This window comes from Copidosoma floridanum, unplaced genomic scaffold (genome assembly GCF_036245765.1).
Source record: "Copidosoma floridanum isolate Cflo_tuat_1 unplaced genomic scaffold, Cflo_Japanese_pri ptg000011l, whole genome shotgun sequence".
NCBI classification, from domain to species: Eukaryota; Metazoa; Arthropoda; class Insecta; order Hymenoptera; family Encyrtidae; genus Copidosoma; species Copidosoma floridanum.
In genome coordinates, this window is record NW_028321888.1 from 825,824 (window position 1) to 845,162 (window position 19,339).

The 19,339-nt window shown below is 33.0% G+C and overlaps 1 protein-coding gene across 1 annotated transcript in view; it reads right to left on the minus strand.

Moving 5' to 3' along the window:
* The window catches only part of Uba1 (ubiquitin-like activating enzyme 1), a 145,844-nt gene that overhangs the window by 55,735 nt on the left and 70,770 nt on the right, over nt 1-19,339 (minus strand). The window contains exon 3 of the mRNA XM_089590038.1: nt 16,118-18,262. Within this exon, the coding sequence (XP_089446164.1) occupies nt 16,118-18,262 (2,145 nt within the window). The remainder of the gene's footprint in view (nt 1-16,117; nt 18,263-19,339) is intronic.

Here is a 19,339-nt window from a genome sequence, read left to right on the forward strand (position 1 = left end):
TCTGTGGTGGTGGTCGGGGGCGTGGATCAGGAGGCGTGTGTGGCGTTGGCGTGTGTATCTACGGCGATGTGGACGGGGAACTAGTGCCCTATGCCTCCATCGGTGTGGTTGCATGGGCCGGCTTTGCTTGTGCTCCTTGTTCTTCGCTTTTTGCTGCTTCCGTGGGTGGCACTCCATTGCTTGATGCGGGCCAACAAAAACTAGCACCCGTCGTGTATAGAAGTAAGCGGCGGTTAAAACATTCTTCTCAGATACATGCATCACACACTCTCACGAAACAAACACAGGGACACTTACGGATTGTTCTGGGTTGCGTGTGGCAGGTCCTTTTCCAGGCTTGCGTTGGAGGCCTGGCAGCGGGTGAAGCCGGATGATGAGGCCCAGGTAAGTTTGGGTAACCACATTTGATATGGCTGTACGCCTCATAAACAAAAAAGACGTGGTGGGCCGACTAATCTAGGCTTACTACCACTGAGGAGGCTATATGGCGGAACCTTAGTGCCTTACGCCAGCCCGTTTTGTTAGGTTGTCTGCGCGGTCTCGGGACTGTACACCTGCCGCTCGTCTCGCTGGGATGACCGTTGTGTACCAACAAATACATACATTACACACGAACACCATTCTTACACTTGTTACTCAACGCCAGGGCAGTCTCCGTGGGAGGGACTGAGGGAGAGTGGCGACTCCCTGCCGGCCCGAGCAAGTAGCGGTTTTCTCTGGTAACAGAGAGGGCTGCTGCCCTGGTTTTAACCCTTTCCGAAAACTTATTTCTAGAAAAAAAGGTTAGTGCTGGCCTTCGCGGGTCAGTACAATATTAAAAAGATGCCAATATGAAGAACGTCGATGCAAAACAAGTACCCCAGGCAGTAACCTCTCCGAGGGAATCCGCCAGCAGTTCCGATCCAGTGAAAGCCCGGGTGACTGACGCAGGCCCCACGGATTATGGGGGGGGGGGGGCACAAAGACGTGTCTCATGGCCAAAAGGGACTGCTAAATGTTCCATGGCCTTTCCTTACAGACAAAGGACAAAGAGGAAGCCTGGCGATTATAGGCACTAACGACACCGAGGTTAGCAACGTGTCGGTATTTAGCCACCAGACCCAGAAAGAGCTTGCTTTTTTAGAAGAAAGTGTCACTAGGCTCGGAGTAAAGCGACAGCAAGTTGCTGATAAAGTCCAATCAGCAACGAATGACATTACAGAGACGCTACAACTGATTAACGATAAGTACGGCAACACAGCGAACGCTGTTAAAAATGGGCTCAAAGCGGCGCTTAAGCATTTTCAAGAGGCAGAGGTGCTAAGGAAAGGCTGTCTTACTGAAGAAGATTTGTATACCAACGCTTGGAAGTCGTCATTTGAATCCTTGCAGTGGAGGGAAAAAAGGCGAGATAATTTCCGACGGCATGTACAGAAACGAACCCTGAAGACTGCCTTAAAGGAAATAGAACGAAGTAAAAGAAACAGGAATCTATCGGACAGCCTTGAGAAACGCCAGCATACTATGTCTTTAAAGAAAAAGAAGACAGGTAGTGGCAAACAAGAAGAAATTCCACTAAATGACAAAACAAGCCGGAAGAAAAGAGTGGACGCCACAGCAAGAGTAGTAGTAAAGTTGGCTGAAGGACAGACCTTTGCAACGGTGCTGAAGACTATGAAGGCGAACTTTGACCCCAGTAAGGCTAAAGTGGCAGTCCAAAGTGTTGTCACTACAAAAAAGGAGACATACTTATTAAGGCCAAAGGTGTAGAGAATGCTACTGCATTCTCACAGCAAATTGAAAAGTCGGTAGCCGGAGAGGGCACTGTCAAAATGAGCGACAGAAAAATGACATTAGAGGTCCGAGACCTGGATGCCATTGTAGAGAAAGATGAGGTCAAAGAGGCCTTCGCTAGGACTTTTGGACATCAGAGCCAGAAGCCAGAAGTTGCTCTCTTAAAGCCAAATGCCAGAGGACAAAAGCTGGCTTTAATCTAGGTGGACGAAGCAACTGCCAGACAAGTAGAAGAAGAAGGCAGGTTACGAGTTGGCTTCGTAAGCTGCCGAATACGAAGAAGAATTGAAGTAACAAGATGTTACAAATGCCTGGGATATGGACACGTCTCAGGCAACTGTAGAGAAGAAAACAGATCAAAGCTTTGCTTCCGGTGTGGAAGCTCAAACCACCGGAAAAAAGAGTGTCCAGGCCCAGCACGGTGCTTCCTTTGCCCAACAACGGAAAACAAGCACGAAGCAGGCAGCGGCAGCTGCCCCCTATTTAGAAGAGCCCTAAAAGAGGCCAGGGATAAGGCCCAAGCAGGATCAAAATAAGGCAAAAAGGCCTGGAGTTGAAAGACAGGCTTATGTGGACCCACGCTGCGCTGGGTACTTTTTACCTATCAGCAAGGGAAAGCATTAAGCTTATAGTGGTGCTGGCCAAGTAGGAGGCCCACTATGAAGCGCTAGACAAGGTTCTGGTTCTCAGGGACCCCGAGTCTTTTTAGGACTCGAGAGTATCAGCACCTCTAGCAAATGGTGGCGAGCTAGCTCGTTAATGCTGTGAGACGCGATGGTCTCCGTGGTGGCCCCATCCTGAAGTAATGCTAACGCGGTTCCGGGGTGGATCAAAAGCCACGCGGCATGGGGGGGGGTTTAGTGGGTATGGGTGGTCTAATTAAAAAAAAATTTACCGAGTTTCACACAACCGTTGTCCCTGCGGTGTGCCTCAATGCATTTCCCCTCCCTCCACAAAAAAAAAAAAAAAAAAACTACACACACCTACACATCCACACATATACACCCCCACGTACACATGGTTGCAAGCTTCCTTGCCTCCGTGATCATAACAAAGTCTCATAATCTCTGACGAGCTGTCAAAATTGAAGCAGTGAGTGGCAACAAAATGAATAAAAGTTTTATAAGTGGTTGTCACGATAAATCTGATAATTTTTTTTTTGTTTTCTATCTGTAATTGCTCCGGACAATAAAAAATGCAAAAGTATCAGTGCAAAAAAACGAAATGAAATCATAGCTTTATCTATGAAAAGACAAAAGGGATGGGCTAGAGCTACCGGTCAAGGCACTTATACTAAGAACCAGTTGCAAAATTCACGTGTTTGTGATAAACACTTTATTTCAGGTAGCTCGTCAGAGAATGTGGGACTTTGTTATGATCACGCAGGCGAGGAAGCTTGCAACCATATGACATATACATGTAGTAGATGGGTGTAATACGCCTGCGTGCAGTACTTTTTTTTTCTGTACTGATTTTTATTAAAACTACACTTTTGGCAAACAAACGAAAAATTTTTTCTAATGCATCGGGAATCGCTATTGACTATATTTTAAATTCGTTATAACTTGATCATGATGAGCACAAAAAATGAAATATTTTTATAATCAACTTAATGCCCGCGATTATTTCATTCCTTTTTATGCATTATATTTTCATACAGTTATGATAAGATATTATTAATTTAAAAAATATTAACATTAAACAAAAAAAAAATTAAAAATCACTTAAAAATCATAAAATAAAATGAAAAAAAAAGTCCGATAGCAAAAAATTATATACATTTATTAGAAATTACGAACATATATAAATTATCAAAGTACATAATGTATTTTCTATGTATAAAAAATGAAAAAAGAGATAAAACAATTAACTAATGGTAAACAATTTATAATTCAAAATAATAAGGTTACGTTTGTCGTATCAACACTTTTACTTTAGAGATTCAAAGTGAGAAATCAGCTTTACATTAATAATGATATTACAGCTATCAAAAAAATTATAGCATTAAAAAAAATGATTAAAAATTACGTTAAAATTAAAAAATAAAAACAAATAGAATATTTCATAACAAAAAGTTAGAAACACTTATAAATTACAAAAACAATTTAATTAACAAAATGAAAAATGTATTTTCTACGTAAAAAAAGGACGTAGATAAGACATAAATTCATGGCAACCAAATGCAGCATAATAATAGTATCAAAATTTTAAACGATTAAAAATTTTGACGTTTGCTGTTCATCGAAAAGTAAGCCAAACAATATTAAAAATAACACATACTTGAATAAGTTATCATGGTATGCAAATGATATATCTCTGAGTTTTTCTTGAGATATCAGGGTTAGGGACCCTAAACACTCATAAAATTTATGGGTCTGATAAACAAATGTCTATTTATGCTCATTGTAACATTGTGTTAACATTAAAAACTGAACAAATGTCGAAATATCCATATAAATTCATTTGAATTCAGAAATTCAAATAGCATTATATAAAATCAAAATTCAATCATATACGCGCTTTGCGTGATAACTGTTTAGGGATAATACTAGTTTAAAAATTGGTGAAAAATAAATTTGTTAATGATTACATAGATCGAAAAACTTTTTTATAATTTTAATACAAGTAAAATTTTAATAAGAATTGAAGGTACAAAAATACTTTTAGTAATGTGTTAGCATATATGTATATGTTTAGATTTAATAAACAAGGCTAAAGCAACGCACAACACAGACTTTTAAGATTTTACGGTCCTAGCCTAGCCAACGTTATAATTAAAACAGAAAAAAAGTTAGGATGATCAGGTTGTTTTTTAGTAATGATTGTTTAACTCTTCCATTTAGTTAACTTTGCTCATTAAGGATTTTCCTGCCACGTGAACGGTGTACAGTTAGCAATGTGTCAGTTAAATTGTGTGATTTATCCCTATTAGCCAACAATTCTTTTTAAACGCATTCTGTATTGCGCATTGTGCGTTTTACTCTTTCATGTTACTGCGGCCGTGAAAACAGAACTATTAAACTGTCAACCGAATAAGTACAGTGTCGATTGTGTTTGTTTAGGAGCCAAAAATCTTGAGTAAGTGGTTTATGACGCCTAAGTAAGCATAAATTATTTTATCTTGAAAGATGCAGTCACGAATGAAAAAACATACAGTATTATTATAACCATATAATGACTGAAATAATCAAATCAAAATGTAAAGTTACAAGCAATGAAATATCAAGACAGTAAAAGGCTTTTCAGTTTTGTAAAATGTTTTTAAATTAGGCTATGATCAAAATTTAACTTTTCAAGAAATAATAAAACTCAAAAAAAATGTTTGTATGGTCCTGGTGGATTCGGAAAAATAACTTTATTCAAGACATTATTATTAATTTAGTACTTCATATTAATTTAAAAAAAATCTTCACAATGACTCAAGCAGAAATTGCTTCTATTTTACTTCCAAAGGAAGTAATTATTTCGAGAATTTTTGGACTTTCGCTACCCTTGAGCCACACTGAAAGTAAGTTCGTTCAGTTTGAGTTAAAAAAACCGAAAATAACGGAAAGTAGAAATTATTATTTGGGATAAAGCATTAATGCGACCAAAAAAATCATTCGATATTGTTAATAAAACTTAAAAAGTTTATGTAATGGTAAGAAAACCATTCTCACATAAAGAATTATTTTAGGGAGGAACTCAGGTCAAACTTTTTTAATGGCAAAAAAAACAAAATAACTATTACCAAAAAAACTATCAGATATTCTAGTCTTTGGTTTTTGTTTAACATTACGCAATTACAAACTTAATTGAGCTGATTGACACAAAACTCTTATTTATACCTTTTAATAGAAAACAAAATCAAACCTTTTCGAATTCCTTACGCAGAGAAAACAAATGTGTTTTGAAAAATCTTTATAAACATTAGTAACTTATCAATACGTATCACTATAATATCACAATGTAAATGTACACATTTTGTTTCAAAAAAATTTTAAAGTAAAAAAAACTGCAAGTCACATTGTCAAAATGTAAAGATTGCGAAAAATATATCCATTTAAATTACGTTTAAAGAATTAAAGAATTAAAAATATTATGTGAAAATCAAATAGTATTTGAAATGTAACTATATCCATTTTGTACGAAAATTTAAAAAGTATATAATTCTTTTTCTACTCACATATTTTATTTTAGATCTAATTTCATACGCATGTATATATTTATGTATATAAGCATGTATGTTTGTGGAATGTGATTTATGCATACAGTACAGGCTTCTGACATATATATTATTTACATAGTGAAATTATGCCAACGTACGCATAACTCTTTTTTGTCTACATAACTACAGATCAGTTACCTTTAGTCAACACATGTATGATGTCTTATATTCTATGATTTTGGTTTATGGTAAGTTTGGCAGCTAGACCTCCCCCTACCAGCCTCTAATACAGCCACATAACTTCTCACAACATAAGAAAAAGTTACTTTAGTTTTTTCTATATTTAAATTTGGTTCAATGTTCCTAATATCCCACAACACTCCACAACACTTCTAAACAATTTTCTTATCACCCCCACACATTCAGTTCTTCTTTATTTTCGTTGAATTTGTGAATCCCATCACTACCTTCCACCAACCCCCGCACAATTATTTAATACTCCCACAAAACTTTCCCAATGTAATGGGTTATTATAAATTATTAGACAGAACTTTTCTGTCTCTTCATCAACTTGATTTAATTAATTTTTCTGCTACATGTTGGACATGTATATTGCGAGTCGTAGCAATAAAAAGTATTCCATACAAATAATCTTTTTGAACAAAAAAAAAAAGATTTCATTATATATAGACATCTGTATGTAACGGCACTTAAGGGCTGAGGATACTACGTAATTTAAATTTAAATAAAACCTACAAAAATGTGTTTAGTAACTAAAAAATTTCTTTTTGGTAGCTTAAACAGATGAGAAATAATAATTTAAAGATTTTTGGCTTTTTATATGAATCTATTTAAACAAGTTAATGACACCAAATGAATTTTTAATTCCCACTTTTTGTTTTTTCTCAAATCTTACCTATTTCAAAATTTACTAAAATTCTTGTATACATATTCTAAAAAATTTTCTAAAGGAATGTCAAGTCATAAGACGATTAAAGTCTTACATAATATGACCATCCCATAGCTTTTATCTCTATTAATGGTATTTCGCATACGTGATTTTTTCTTATATTTTTCAACACATCGGGAGTCTGTACATAGAAAATTCAACAAGTTTAGCATGTTTCTTTACCTCTAAAACATAGTAAATAAGCAGTAATGTAATAAATATTTTTATACGAGAGCTACACATATCAAAGAAGATTAAAATTCTTAAAACCAAACGTATACTAAGAACAAGTAGGTATTGAACATGATTTTTCAAATTAAAATGCCAGTGAGCATGATAGTGCTAAATAAAATAGTTATGATAAAAGCATTCTGCTTAAAAAAAGTTGTTTGTCAGAGAAGACTTAATATGATTATTTAACTATTTTTTTTTAATTTATTTACTTTGTAAAAATTATGACTTATTTTAGAAACATAATTCTAACAGATAAAGTGAAAATTTTAAGTGTTAACAAATGTTCAGGGCACCAAATAATAGACGTTGATTAATATACATTGGACTATAGGAAAACCCTGAAACCAACTTTTTTTTTGCATAAAAATAATATATTCTTGCTTTTTCAATGATTCATGGGGTAAAATTTATTTGTATACAACTATTACAGATGAAAATCGCAAAGATGTAATTAACTACATTATTTTTAAATAAAATAAGTTGCATTACTATCTTAATACAAAAAACCCTCAGTTCCTTGTGTTGTTCGATACAGATTACTCGATAATAACGAATAGATTTGTTTTTTCTAATTTATTTCTACTTTTTCTAATATTACTTTACATTTATCAAGAATCAACTTATATTTCTTAACGAAGACATTTCTTACACATTTCCCGGAATACCTATAACTTACTTATTATTAACTTACTTTTCAAATGACAAGAATTAAACAAAATGCCTTTGTCAGTTATTGCCTAGTTTTTATCATTGATAAGAAATTCAAAAGTCTGATTTGCTCTAAATGTGATTGCCCCATCTTGCGAATACTAGCATAACTCAGATGTTCCCATTGAGTTGCTCATTTAATTAAGACTTTTTAAAGATACTGTAAAAATAAACATGTGAGTTGTACGACCGCCCGTAGTTAAAATACTTAAAAGTATGTAGTTAAAAAAGTTTTATAAAACTTGTACTTTATTAAAGTCTGTAAAATAAACAAGATAAATAATTTTGTATGTGCGAAAGGATAAAACAGTAAGACAATGGTCATGAAAATATTCTTAATCGATAATTTTTGTGAGACTTCTTTAAACTACTTTAGTACCAAAAATATTTTTTTTGCCATCATTGTACGTTAAAAATAATGGATTTAAAAAATATTGTACTATGCTGTTGATCACATCAATTAACAGCAGTAGAAAGAAGAACTAGGTATTTATATATAATAAATTTTGAACTGATAAGTCTTAACCGTAAGTTTTGATAAGTTTTGAAGTATTAAAGTTGTTGTGCCATATAAACATATAAAAATTATTTTTGCGCATACTTCATTATAGCGCTCAAATTTACGAGAACTTATACTTAGTAACCACAATGGAAAAAACAATGACCTGCTGCTAGGCATACTAAATGCACAATTTAAACATTATTGCAGTGATTAGATTACATAAAAAATATTACAATGATTCCCACGAAAAAGTGACGGAGCAGAGTCTCAAAACCTTAGATGCAAAGCAAGCGCTCTACCACTTAGTTACTGAGAACTTTGCAGCGTTAAAAGACTTGCTAAAGTATATTCATTTGATTAAGTATACTTGATTTTAATACATATTTAAATTTGCCGCTCAGCAGGAATCTCTTTTAGCAAAGCTGCGTAATATCTGCTGTAAACTCTTATAATACTTGTGGCCAACATCACTCGCTGTAGGCTGCATTTTTTCGTTTTAAGAACATGACTACCTACAGTACCTTAATTCGTAAAGGCTAAGCCAGAATAAATTTAGAAATGCACATGTCTTATTTTTGTTATTTTGACAACTTCCTATTCCATTTTCGTCGATAAAACTGTAGAATAGAATCAAAGAGACTAAAGTAAACGAAAAAACATGAAACATACTAACAAAAATACTTATTAATTTGCTATTTGGAAATTCAAATATGCGAATCTGAAGAATATAATAGTACGGTTGCTGAAGCTTCATCTCTCATTCAAACTTATCTCGTAGCGATTTCGTGCTACTACACTCTCATAGGTTATTAAGAATGACTTCTCAAATATTTAGAGATGTTTAAAACCATGCATATTTTTTATGTTTAAGCTTCCGTGTAGCTGCCAACATGTTAAATTTTTAAACATACATGTTTTTTATAGCAATGTTTCATTGACTGGAGTGTCGACCTCTTTAGGCTGTAAAACAAACATTAAAAGAAATTATTAAACGTAACGAGATTCACTTATACGTACGCCAAACGGACAAAAGCCAAACGTAGCTATAAAAAACGAGTGTGTTTTTAATTTGGAATTTTGCCCTAGAAGAAAAACTAAAATTATAAAATTAAACTTCTTAATTACTTAAATACATTCAAATTTAGGGTAAAAAGATTATAAAATAGTATCTCTTACCTTTTTTGTTTAGAACTTGATTTTTTTTTCAAGATAGGTAGTAAGGATTCAGCTTCAAAATAGATGACTGCAGAGCCTCTGACTTAAGATTAAAATTTGAAAAATGACTTTTTCTCTTTTAAATAATAATCTATAAATCAAAAATATTAGTATAACTGTTACTAACATAAGTGTATGTCATCCATATCTATATTCTTTACTAGTTTTCATCCATAATTGGCCCAGAAAATGTACTCAGTACAGTGATCATAACGACTTGTAGTATTATGTATGACATTCCTTATTAAATTTATCAAATATAAAACGCTATTACAGCAAAAAAAATAATAATTCCTCATACAGATACCAAAGCGATAAATACACAAATTTAAACCATGAAGTACATTACCCGTTCTTCTTAAACCACATACCATTAAATAAACCTAACACTTTCAATAATTTTTTTATTTACTTATATGGATCTGCACCTAGATTCTAAGTAGACCAGGGTACAAATAGAGAATACTACTTTCCTTCCTTAGTCTTTAGTTTTACTAATATTATATCTAATCCATCCCAAATTTTCGCAGCTTACATCATTAAACATATTTATAATATCATACTGCCGTATAATTCTATCACAAATTTTTCATTCTTTTATTTTTTCATATCTCAAGAATATATTTTCAAAGTTTCCCTCCTCACCTTTACAAAATGCACAGACTCTCTCCACCTCCTTTAACCAAAATTTATTACTTGCTTCTAAGTTGTCACATCTCGCCCTAGCTACACAACTAATCTTTACGCCTATATGATATTTCATACGCTCTTTTATTATACCTTTAAAATTTACTTTTTGGTTTCTCCAGATCTCTATTAAGCGCTCATTAATGTTACATCCCGAGTAAATGCAGACGAATTATATTATAAGTAAAAACGCAATGCATCCGTAAAATTCATACAAGACGCATTGTGTATATACACTAAGCTCATATGACAAGTTGAGCCCATACCTAACTTATATGCGTGTGTGTGTGAGTATTAGCTTCAAGGTGAATTTTTCATGATATGCTAACAGATAATACGGCCAGCCTCGTTGTAAGAATGTATGTATCTATTAAAATTGTACGTAACATGTATGAATGAATAAATTGTATTGTAAGTATGAATGAATAGGCTACCTGCCCATTGATTGTCCATTTCTAATAATGTATACCAATTTAAAAATTGTTATTAAGACATTATTTCGTTATGCTCAGAATTGATTGTAAAATCTCCAAAAGGATTAATTGCGAAATTTGTAAGCTCACTGTCACATTTGAACTTGTACTTGGCGTTCATTTATTGCTAATGCGAGTTTTCATCATCACTGATCCAAAAAACTCAATCGCACTTGTCAGAAAAATGCGATTGGTACTGTTGTGTTGTTATTTCCTAATACAAGTAATCATAACATGTAACATCATCGTTCAAGCCTACTGTTTTGCTGTCAACGCAGTCTGCAAAAACATCACTCATTAGTTGATCTAATTCAACCAACAGCCTCTTTTACTCGCTCTGATGCTATAAAAACGCACCATTAAGAGAACAAGTTGCTTTTTTCACGTCTGTCACCTGTCCTCTAAAGTTTTAGTCTACTCTTGACTCCTACGACTTGCGAGTACCTTAAATACGTAAGGCATAACGTGTTGGCTGAGGCAACTCGGGTGTATTTCGAGAACATCAATAGTATCAGACTACGCTATGGAGCTAGGTACAACGAAGGAGGTTCACCGAAAGTGGTTCCGTTGATAACACAGAAGGCAGAAACCGCAACATCTTACTGGCCACGAACTCATTCGTGTAGTTTAAGGAACCACTGAAAATTACTGTACAAAGCATTAGGGGACTGCGAAGCAGCCGTAACAGCAATTAGTGATAGATGTAAGTTATTTATCAGTAAAATCATTAACACCAAAACCTTGTTAAAGTGATTTGAATAGATTGTATTTAGAAGAATAACTACTTGAAATTGTTTTAATAAAAGAATTAAACATTAAACATCAATTTAAATTATCCATACTATTTAAATGAATATTTTTACTTAACTAAAAAGAACAAATAAAGCTTACGAGCTGAATACTAAAAGACCAACGATTGACACTAAAATAAAACGGTTAAGACCGTACTCTAAACAAGTCCGGTCATAAAACTAAAATTTAAATTTTTTAAAAATTTATTCCTATACACTTTTATTATTAATTTGTACTCTTTCTCAAAAGTCTCCTTGTAGCATAATCCAGTGAGCCTGTCTTCTCCATGGTTAAAGGTTTTCTGATCGAAATGAATCGCTCTCATACCCAAGTGAATTTTCAGCTTTTTTATATCTTGGCATGCAAAAATCTAACCTTAACACCCATCTAAAATAATCGAACTGTACTTTTTTAAACTCTTTAATTTTTGTCCACTCAAAAATCTTAGCTCCATAAGTCATTAAACTTTTGACTCGGTATCTAAATAACATTAAACTTCCCATAAAATCATCCTCATAAACCATTTCATTTAATCTCCACATCTTTTTTGCTGACAAAATACCTTTTCTTTTTAGTTCTTTTATATGATCGGAGGAATCTTTTTTTCTATTCAAAGTGAACCCTAAGTACTGTAAGTTATCCACTTTCCCTATAGTGCCTTCCCTTAATTTTCAACCTGCTGTATCAAGCTTACCTTTGATGTTGAAGATTAACATTTTCATTTTCTCGTAACTTATACACGATTGTCTTTTTTTCGAAAATCTCCTCAAGGTTTTAATCATGTCCCACATTGCCTCTCTATTCAATGCCAGCAAAACCAAGTCATTTGCGTATGCTATTTACCTTACCTCATCAATCATGACCCCCCCCCCCCTACACTCTTCTTCATCAAGTTATTCTGAAACCCCGCAATATATATCCAAAACAACGCTGGATTTAATAAATACTTTTGCCTTAACCCTTTAGAAATCAAAAATTCCTCAGATAACCTTTTATTTCCCTTCATCCTAATTTTAGTTTCTCTGTAAAGTTCTCTCTAATTTTATATATAAGATCCATACTAATGCCATACTTCTCTATAATTTTCCACAGTATCTCTCTATTCACAGTGTCAAACGCTGCCTCAAAGTCTACAAACAACGCGTGGACTTTGCCCTTCCCATTTTTGGCCCTAATCTTTTGAACTACATGATTCACAATGTAAATGTTATCTATTGTCACCCTATCTTTTTTAAATCCTGCTTGACCATCCGATAGTACATTTTTAAAATTTATTTCTTTTATTAATCTCCCTCTAAGTACTTCTGTGTATATTTTCTATCTAGTAGGTGAAAACGTGATTCCCCTATAATTATTTGACTCGTTTCTATCTCTTTTTTTAAACAATCGTATAATAACCGCCGTTTTCTAATCTTCAGATATTTTTTCACCTTTCCAAACCTTTAATAATAGTTCTTCTAGTTGCCTTATCACCCCTTTCTTTGCATACAACCTTGCTTAGTTTGGTATCCCATCGCACCCGCTAACCTTTTTTTTTTCTAGTTTTCTAATCGCTAGTGCTATTTTAGCCTTACTTGGTTCAACCTCCTCTAACCTTTTCTCAACCTTTAATACTTCCTTTTCCTGTATTATTTTATTTCTCCATTTCAACAGATTTCTAAAGTTTTTTTTCCATGCATTTCAACTTATATTATTTTCTACACATTCTTTTTTCTTTCTATACTTATCCTATATCCGGTTCATTTCTTATACACTTTGAAGCTTCCTTTTTCGATTCTTTAAATTCTACTTTCTTTACTTGGTAAATTGTTCTTTAATCTTTTCTAGCCGTTACATACATATCTTTATCACATTTACCTAACTTACAACGCTATAGCTCTCTTTTTGCCTTTCTCTTCTTATTCTTACACTCCCTGTCCCACCATTTCCAATAACCGATTTTCCTTACCTTTATTACAATAACTTTTTTTACCATATTATCTAAAATACGTTTTTTTAAATCTCATTCATGACTCCTAGGTGTTAACTACATCATTCTCCCCCTCAGTTTAAGGACTTGCTCTAAGAATCGAGCAGCTTTCGTCTGACCATACGTGGACCTCTGTTTTAACTAGTCTTTTCTTAAGAATTCGACCTGATGCATTCACTGTTTCCTCTATTCCCTCATTGACATTTACTTTCAGAGGCATATGGCTCGACTCAATTGTTTCCTACTTTGAACTTATTAACTATACCAATCATTTTTTCATTAACCAAAACATAATCCATGACAGATTTTTCCCTTGGTCCTACATATGTGTACTTCCCTCTTTCATCGCTAAAGTCTATACCATTTAACAAGAACCAGCTTTTCTTTTTAATTATGTCAACAAACTTCCCTCCCTCATTGCTTATTACTTTGTCTTTACTATTCCTTTTCCTACTGATTTCCCCTATTTCTATTGATAACCCGCAGCTTACATTACCCACTTTTATATTGAAATTTCCCCAAATTACTAATTTGCCCTCTTCTAAGAAAGCTGCCCGCTCTAAGAAATCATTACATTCAGATAGTACTCCACTATTTTATACGGAGATGATCGTAATACAATCTATCTATCCTACCATTATTACTGACTAATTTTGACCCAATAATACCATCTTTACCGTTTCGATCAATTTGCTTCCCTTACCATATAAGTTATTTTTCACACTTAAAACAAAGCCACCCTTTGCCCTCCCTCTTTTATAACTTCTTACTACAAAAACAGCCTTCCATACGAATTCTTTCGAGAGCCCACCTTTAAAATTTTCCCATCCTTTTTTCTTTAACCACATTTCAGACAGGCTCAAGAAGTCTGCGTCTTCTACATAATTCCAAAAATCCCTATCTTCATTGACTATAATCTGGGATTGACCAAATTAGCAATTTTTAGTACAAAGTTTTATCATTCATGACTAATTACCAAATCAATTTTTGAAGCTCCACTAAAAATAAAATTAAAGCTCCTTTTAAATACTTTCGAATGATTATTTGGAAATAGATTGAAAATATGCTATGGTCAAGATACGTCACAAATAGTAAGCTTGACACTGTATTGTACAATTATAAAAGTTATCGATTTTCTGGGTGAAAACAAGGGTGTTCAGCGAAGAAATATATCATTTGGTTCAAGTCAAAGATAATGATCATCCTTGATACATGAATTTTTGTTTTTAGAAGGTGTTTTACACGAAAACAACTTACAATAATTTTTTTAACACACTAAGTGCAGGTTTTGTTTCTATTTTGACATTGACACAAGTGTTTTAAATGAAATATTTCTCCAGGACATAATTCTAAAAACTTTGAAAAGTAGATCAAACTTTATTTACATGAAAAAAAGTTCGTATGCGTATTATTGCTTTAGGGTCACATGTTTTGATTTTTTTATCGTTTTTCATTCATTTTTAAGAAAACGAATTGCTAATGTTAATTTGTATATTCCAATGTATAACGAATTTTTAGAAACACCTAATTCATTTGACAAGTTACTTTTGAAATCTGTGCATTTCTTCTAATTTGATACATTTTGATTCGAGTTGTTCACTTTTGACAATGATTTACGTAAGGTTACAGTTATTTCTAGATTTCTTATTATTTTTTAGGATAGCTCGTTGATTTACAAACAATAATAACAAGTATTTGTTCGCTTAAGAGTCATAAGAATTATATTTTGTGCCTTTTTCATTGATTTTGAAATTTAGTTTAGTATAAACAAGTGGTAACTAACAACTTGTATCTTTGCGTGATAATTGTTCTTCAAAGTATGTCAATAAATTGTGGTACTGAAATTATGCCTGCAATTATGAAAAAAATGTAATTTATGAGTAAGACGACAAAAAAATTTTTAGGACTCTTTACAAAAAATACTTATCACCGTTCAGAAATATACGAACTCACCTAAATTAAAATAAAGAAAAAAAAAAAAAAAAAAAAAAAATTAGGAATAACAAAAGCTGAGATATTAGAAATTTTTTTACCGCCTTGAATTTCAAGGGATGCGCACAAAAAGCACGCTGAATAACTTGTGCTAGCGGACACACTGCCGTCAATGAGTCCGCTCTCCTCCACCTTTCAACGTCAGGCACATTTACAGGTGGGACGAAATAATTATGTACTTAACTTCATTATAGCAACTAAGTTCAAAGTCATCTGAAGTATACTAAAAGGTCCTATCAAATCATAACTCTCATGCTGTGCTACGCTCTAATTTTATGTCTTAATTTTTTTAAATAGAATAACAGCGATTTCAGAAAGAAAAAAATCGATCTTTGCTTCTGAGAGTCGTAAAAAAATGACAAATGATCTTATTTTTAGTTAAAGCAACGAGTTTTTATCTACGGTAAGACTGTCATCAAAAGCATTTAAAATTTTTGTAAAGAAACATTTTTAAAGTTACCATTGTTCAGAATTAATGATGACGCTGTGAAAAATGCGGTGAAGTTTTGAAGCAGGCTTTTTGCGTAGAAATCTACCAAAATAATATTAAATAGTAAATCGATATTTATGAGGGAAAAGTCTAGTCATACCTAAGACTATTGCAACACAGTTTTTGAGATTACTTATGAAAATAATTCATTAATTCCAAAATCTTAATATACGAATCATATATTACCTTTTAACGCATCCACTTTTGGTAATTCATTCTGTAATTGGTTTCGTCGATCATGGTCAACATTTCCGTTACCATTAGAAATTTGGATCTGCGAATCTGTTTCAGCAATCTTAACGCCTGATTTTGGCACAAATTCCGGAATTCGAACTTGAGATACTATATCAGCAATTTCTTCTCGATTTCGAGTACAAGTTATACCATAAACAGTCGCTTTCAAGTTTGCTGCAGCTACAATATAGTCTAAATGTAGTTCATTGTTAACATCGAAATCAAGGGGTGTTGGACAACGCTTAGGTCCAGACCAAAATGGTTGACCACTTGACGTTACTTGATCAGGTGGAAAATTGAATAATAGTTGCCTGATTTGGTTATTAAATTGATCTTGCCAATGACATCGAGCCCATACGATACAATCTTTAAATGATAAAGGTCTTTCATCAATTAAAGCTATTTTCACTGACTCTAATACTTCTAATGGTTGCACTCCAGGTAATTTAAGAGTTCTGTCAATAAAACTTGGATCACTAATATATTGAGCAGCATTTTCTGCAGACTGCTTAAATAAGCCTTCAAAACTATCTCTTGCCCATTGAAGAGTATGCTCTATTGCATTTGGAAAATTTTTCAAGGTGCAAATGGGTATACTTTTTTCAGGCGGATCTTGTGAAGAACTGTAAGATTCAGTTAGAAATGGTACAATAACTTGCGTATTTCCTTTTGTACCTAAAGTACCTGATTCAAGAAGTGGTTTCCGATAGTAAACACATCGTCGGTCTACATAAATTCGAGCATCAATATTATCGAGCGCATTGGCAACGCCATCAAGGGATTTGAAAAACTCATCATTATAAATTTTTTCAGTTTCTGCACACACACGATTTTCATGTGCGATTATATTAATTTCAGAATTCATTCTCTTAATAGCCTTAGCAGCCGTCGAGGACTTGGACTTTTGAACATCAGCAGGTCTAAATAAAAACTGCCGATTTAGATTCGATTTTTCTATAAAATCCATATCAGTAACTGTAATTTTTCCATTTTTCGTGGCTACTCCCAGCATAGCAAAGTTCTTTAACAACTCACACCCAATTGCACCAGCTCCAACAATAAAATAATTCAAATTAGCTAGTTTAGTGTGAAAGTCATTTCCAAATATTGAAACAAAACGATCGTATCGTGATCCCTTTGGAGCATAATTTTCAGTTTCATCGGTCTTTTGATCTTTGGGTAGGCATTCAATCGCGTCTAAATACAACCATTGATAAATAGGGTGAAATTTCCCTGAGCAAGCCTTAATTACTTCTTGTGCAATGATTCCCCCAGTTACAGCATTCATCGGGCTAAATTCACCAGAACAAGTCTTGCAGAATAAATTCATAAAATCTCTGTTAACTTCAAGATTTAAATTATATTCTTTTTTAATAAACTCAGTTAATTTTAAGAACTCTTGGAAATCACCATCATGCCAAGCTTTGGGTAATAATTTACTTTCCTCTACATAACGATGCAAAGTAATAAATGCTAAATGAGATTGTTGGGGATTTTCATATTTTCCAAAGTCGCTAATAATAAAGTTTGGATTTTTTAAAGCTTCAGAGTATGATAGGAATTTTAGACTTTTGGGAACTTTTACTTGTGTTACAATACCACCTTGTACGTACTCTGAACAATTTGAAGTGTCCCCAATACTAAAAGTATATGGTCCAAGGACTTTTATTTTTCTAGCTTCGCAACCATTTAATTCTGACATACCTTGAATTTCTGAGAATGTTACAAAATCACCATCTTCCATTCCATGGCGAGTATCATCAAGGCATGTAACGATTCCTTCACTATCACGAGAAATGCTAGCTATCATAGCACTTAAAGGAGGCTCTCCAGTAATGTCTGTAATACAAAAATTGTCACCAAAGTCACAAAATACTTGAGAAAACAGGCCACGTGTGTCCCCAATAATTAAATAGATTTTGTTTTTTCGAGTGATTTCGGCGATACGAATTTGTTCTTTCATTGGTGTATCAGTTAAGACTACGACACTAAAATTCTTTAAATAATCTTCAGTCAAGATTCCTGTGAAAAATCGAGTGGGCACGTAGTTGTTCAATTCTGATAAACGTGAACAACAGGCCTCTGCACGGTTTTTTCCTGTAAAAAAATGAACAAATATGTAAGCGTTGAACACCACAATTAATATTTGAAATAAAATGAGAAATATTAAAGGAATAAGGAGGTTTAAGTCACTGAATTCATCATTTATATTACTGATACAAACAGGTATTTTCCTTATTATTTAATGTAGTAACGTAACGTCAATCTATGGTAACTGTTCGGTACATTAATTTGGCTGCATTGACTTTACAATTTAAATATTGATGACGAACTTATTTGTCTTAAGAAAAACACTAATTCAAAATTTCTTTAAAAAAAGCATAAAATAGCCTTTTAAATAGCGTTTACAGATATGTAGTTTAAGAAATTGATTGGTCGAAGGTATTTCTTCCTAAATTTTTTAAAAGCAGTACTGTCAGTTTATTCTGTAAAAAAAACAACAACAAAAAAACACAGACTTTAAATCATCATATCAGTAGGAGTCAACAACGGAATTTATAGTCTAAATATAATCAATCAGTTGTTTGCCTTTCGTACTACAACGAACTAAATTCACAGGAATGTTTTGGTCACTTTTTTATAAGAAATAACTACTCGTTCAGAAGTTCGTGCTATCTCAATTTTTGTTCCTTTACAAACAAAAACTGACAATACTGCCACTACATAACTTATTGAAAAATTTCTTCTAGATGGCACTATTTTCAAACTGAATCTTAATAAACACTTTGTTCAAGACGATTTCGAATTAACGCTTTCATCAGCAATACGATTTAAATTGTCAGCCCTCCATCACTGACAATTTTACAATAGTATATAGATTATTAATAATAATTGATTAAAAAATAAAAAAACACACACAGAATATATAGTTTATATAAAATAGAATTTTTTTTTTTTTTTTTTTTTTTTAATTTTGAGAAACTACTAAGGTCCAAAATACACGATAGAAAATGAAATTCACGAACTGATACATAAGTACAGAGCAGTTATTTAATTTTCAACACTAATTAAATTTTTTTCCCTTTTGTGTTAAAATACAACTTTTAATCCATAAAAAATTTTGCAATAAACTTACGATTAGTCTACATTTCGATTATTAATTTTTTTTTTTTT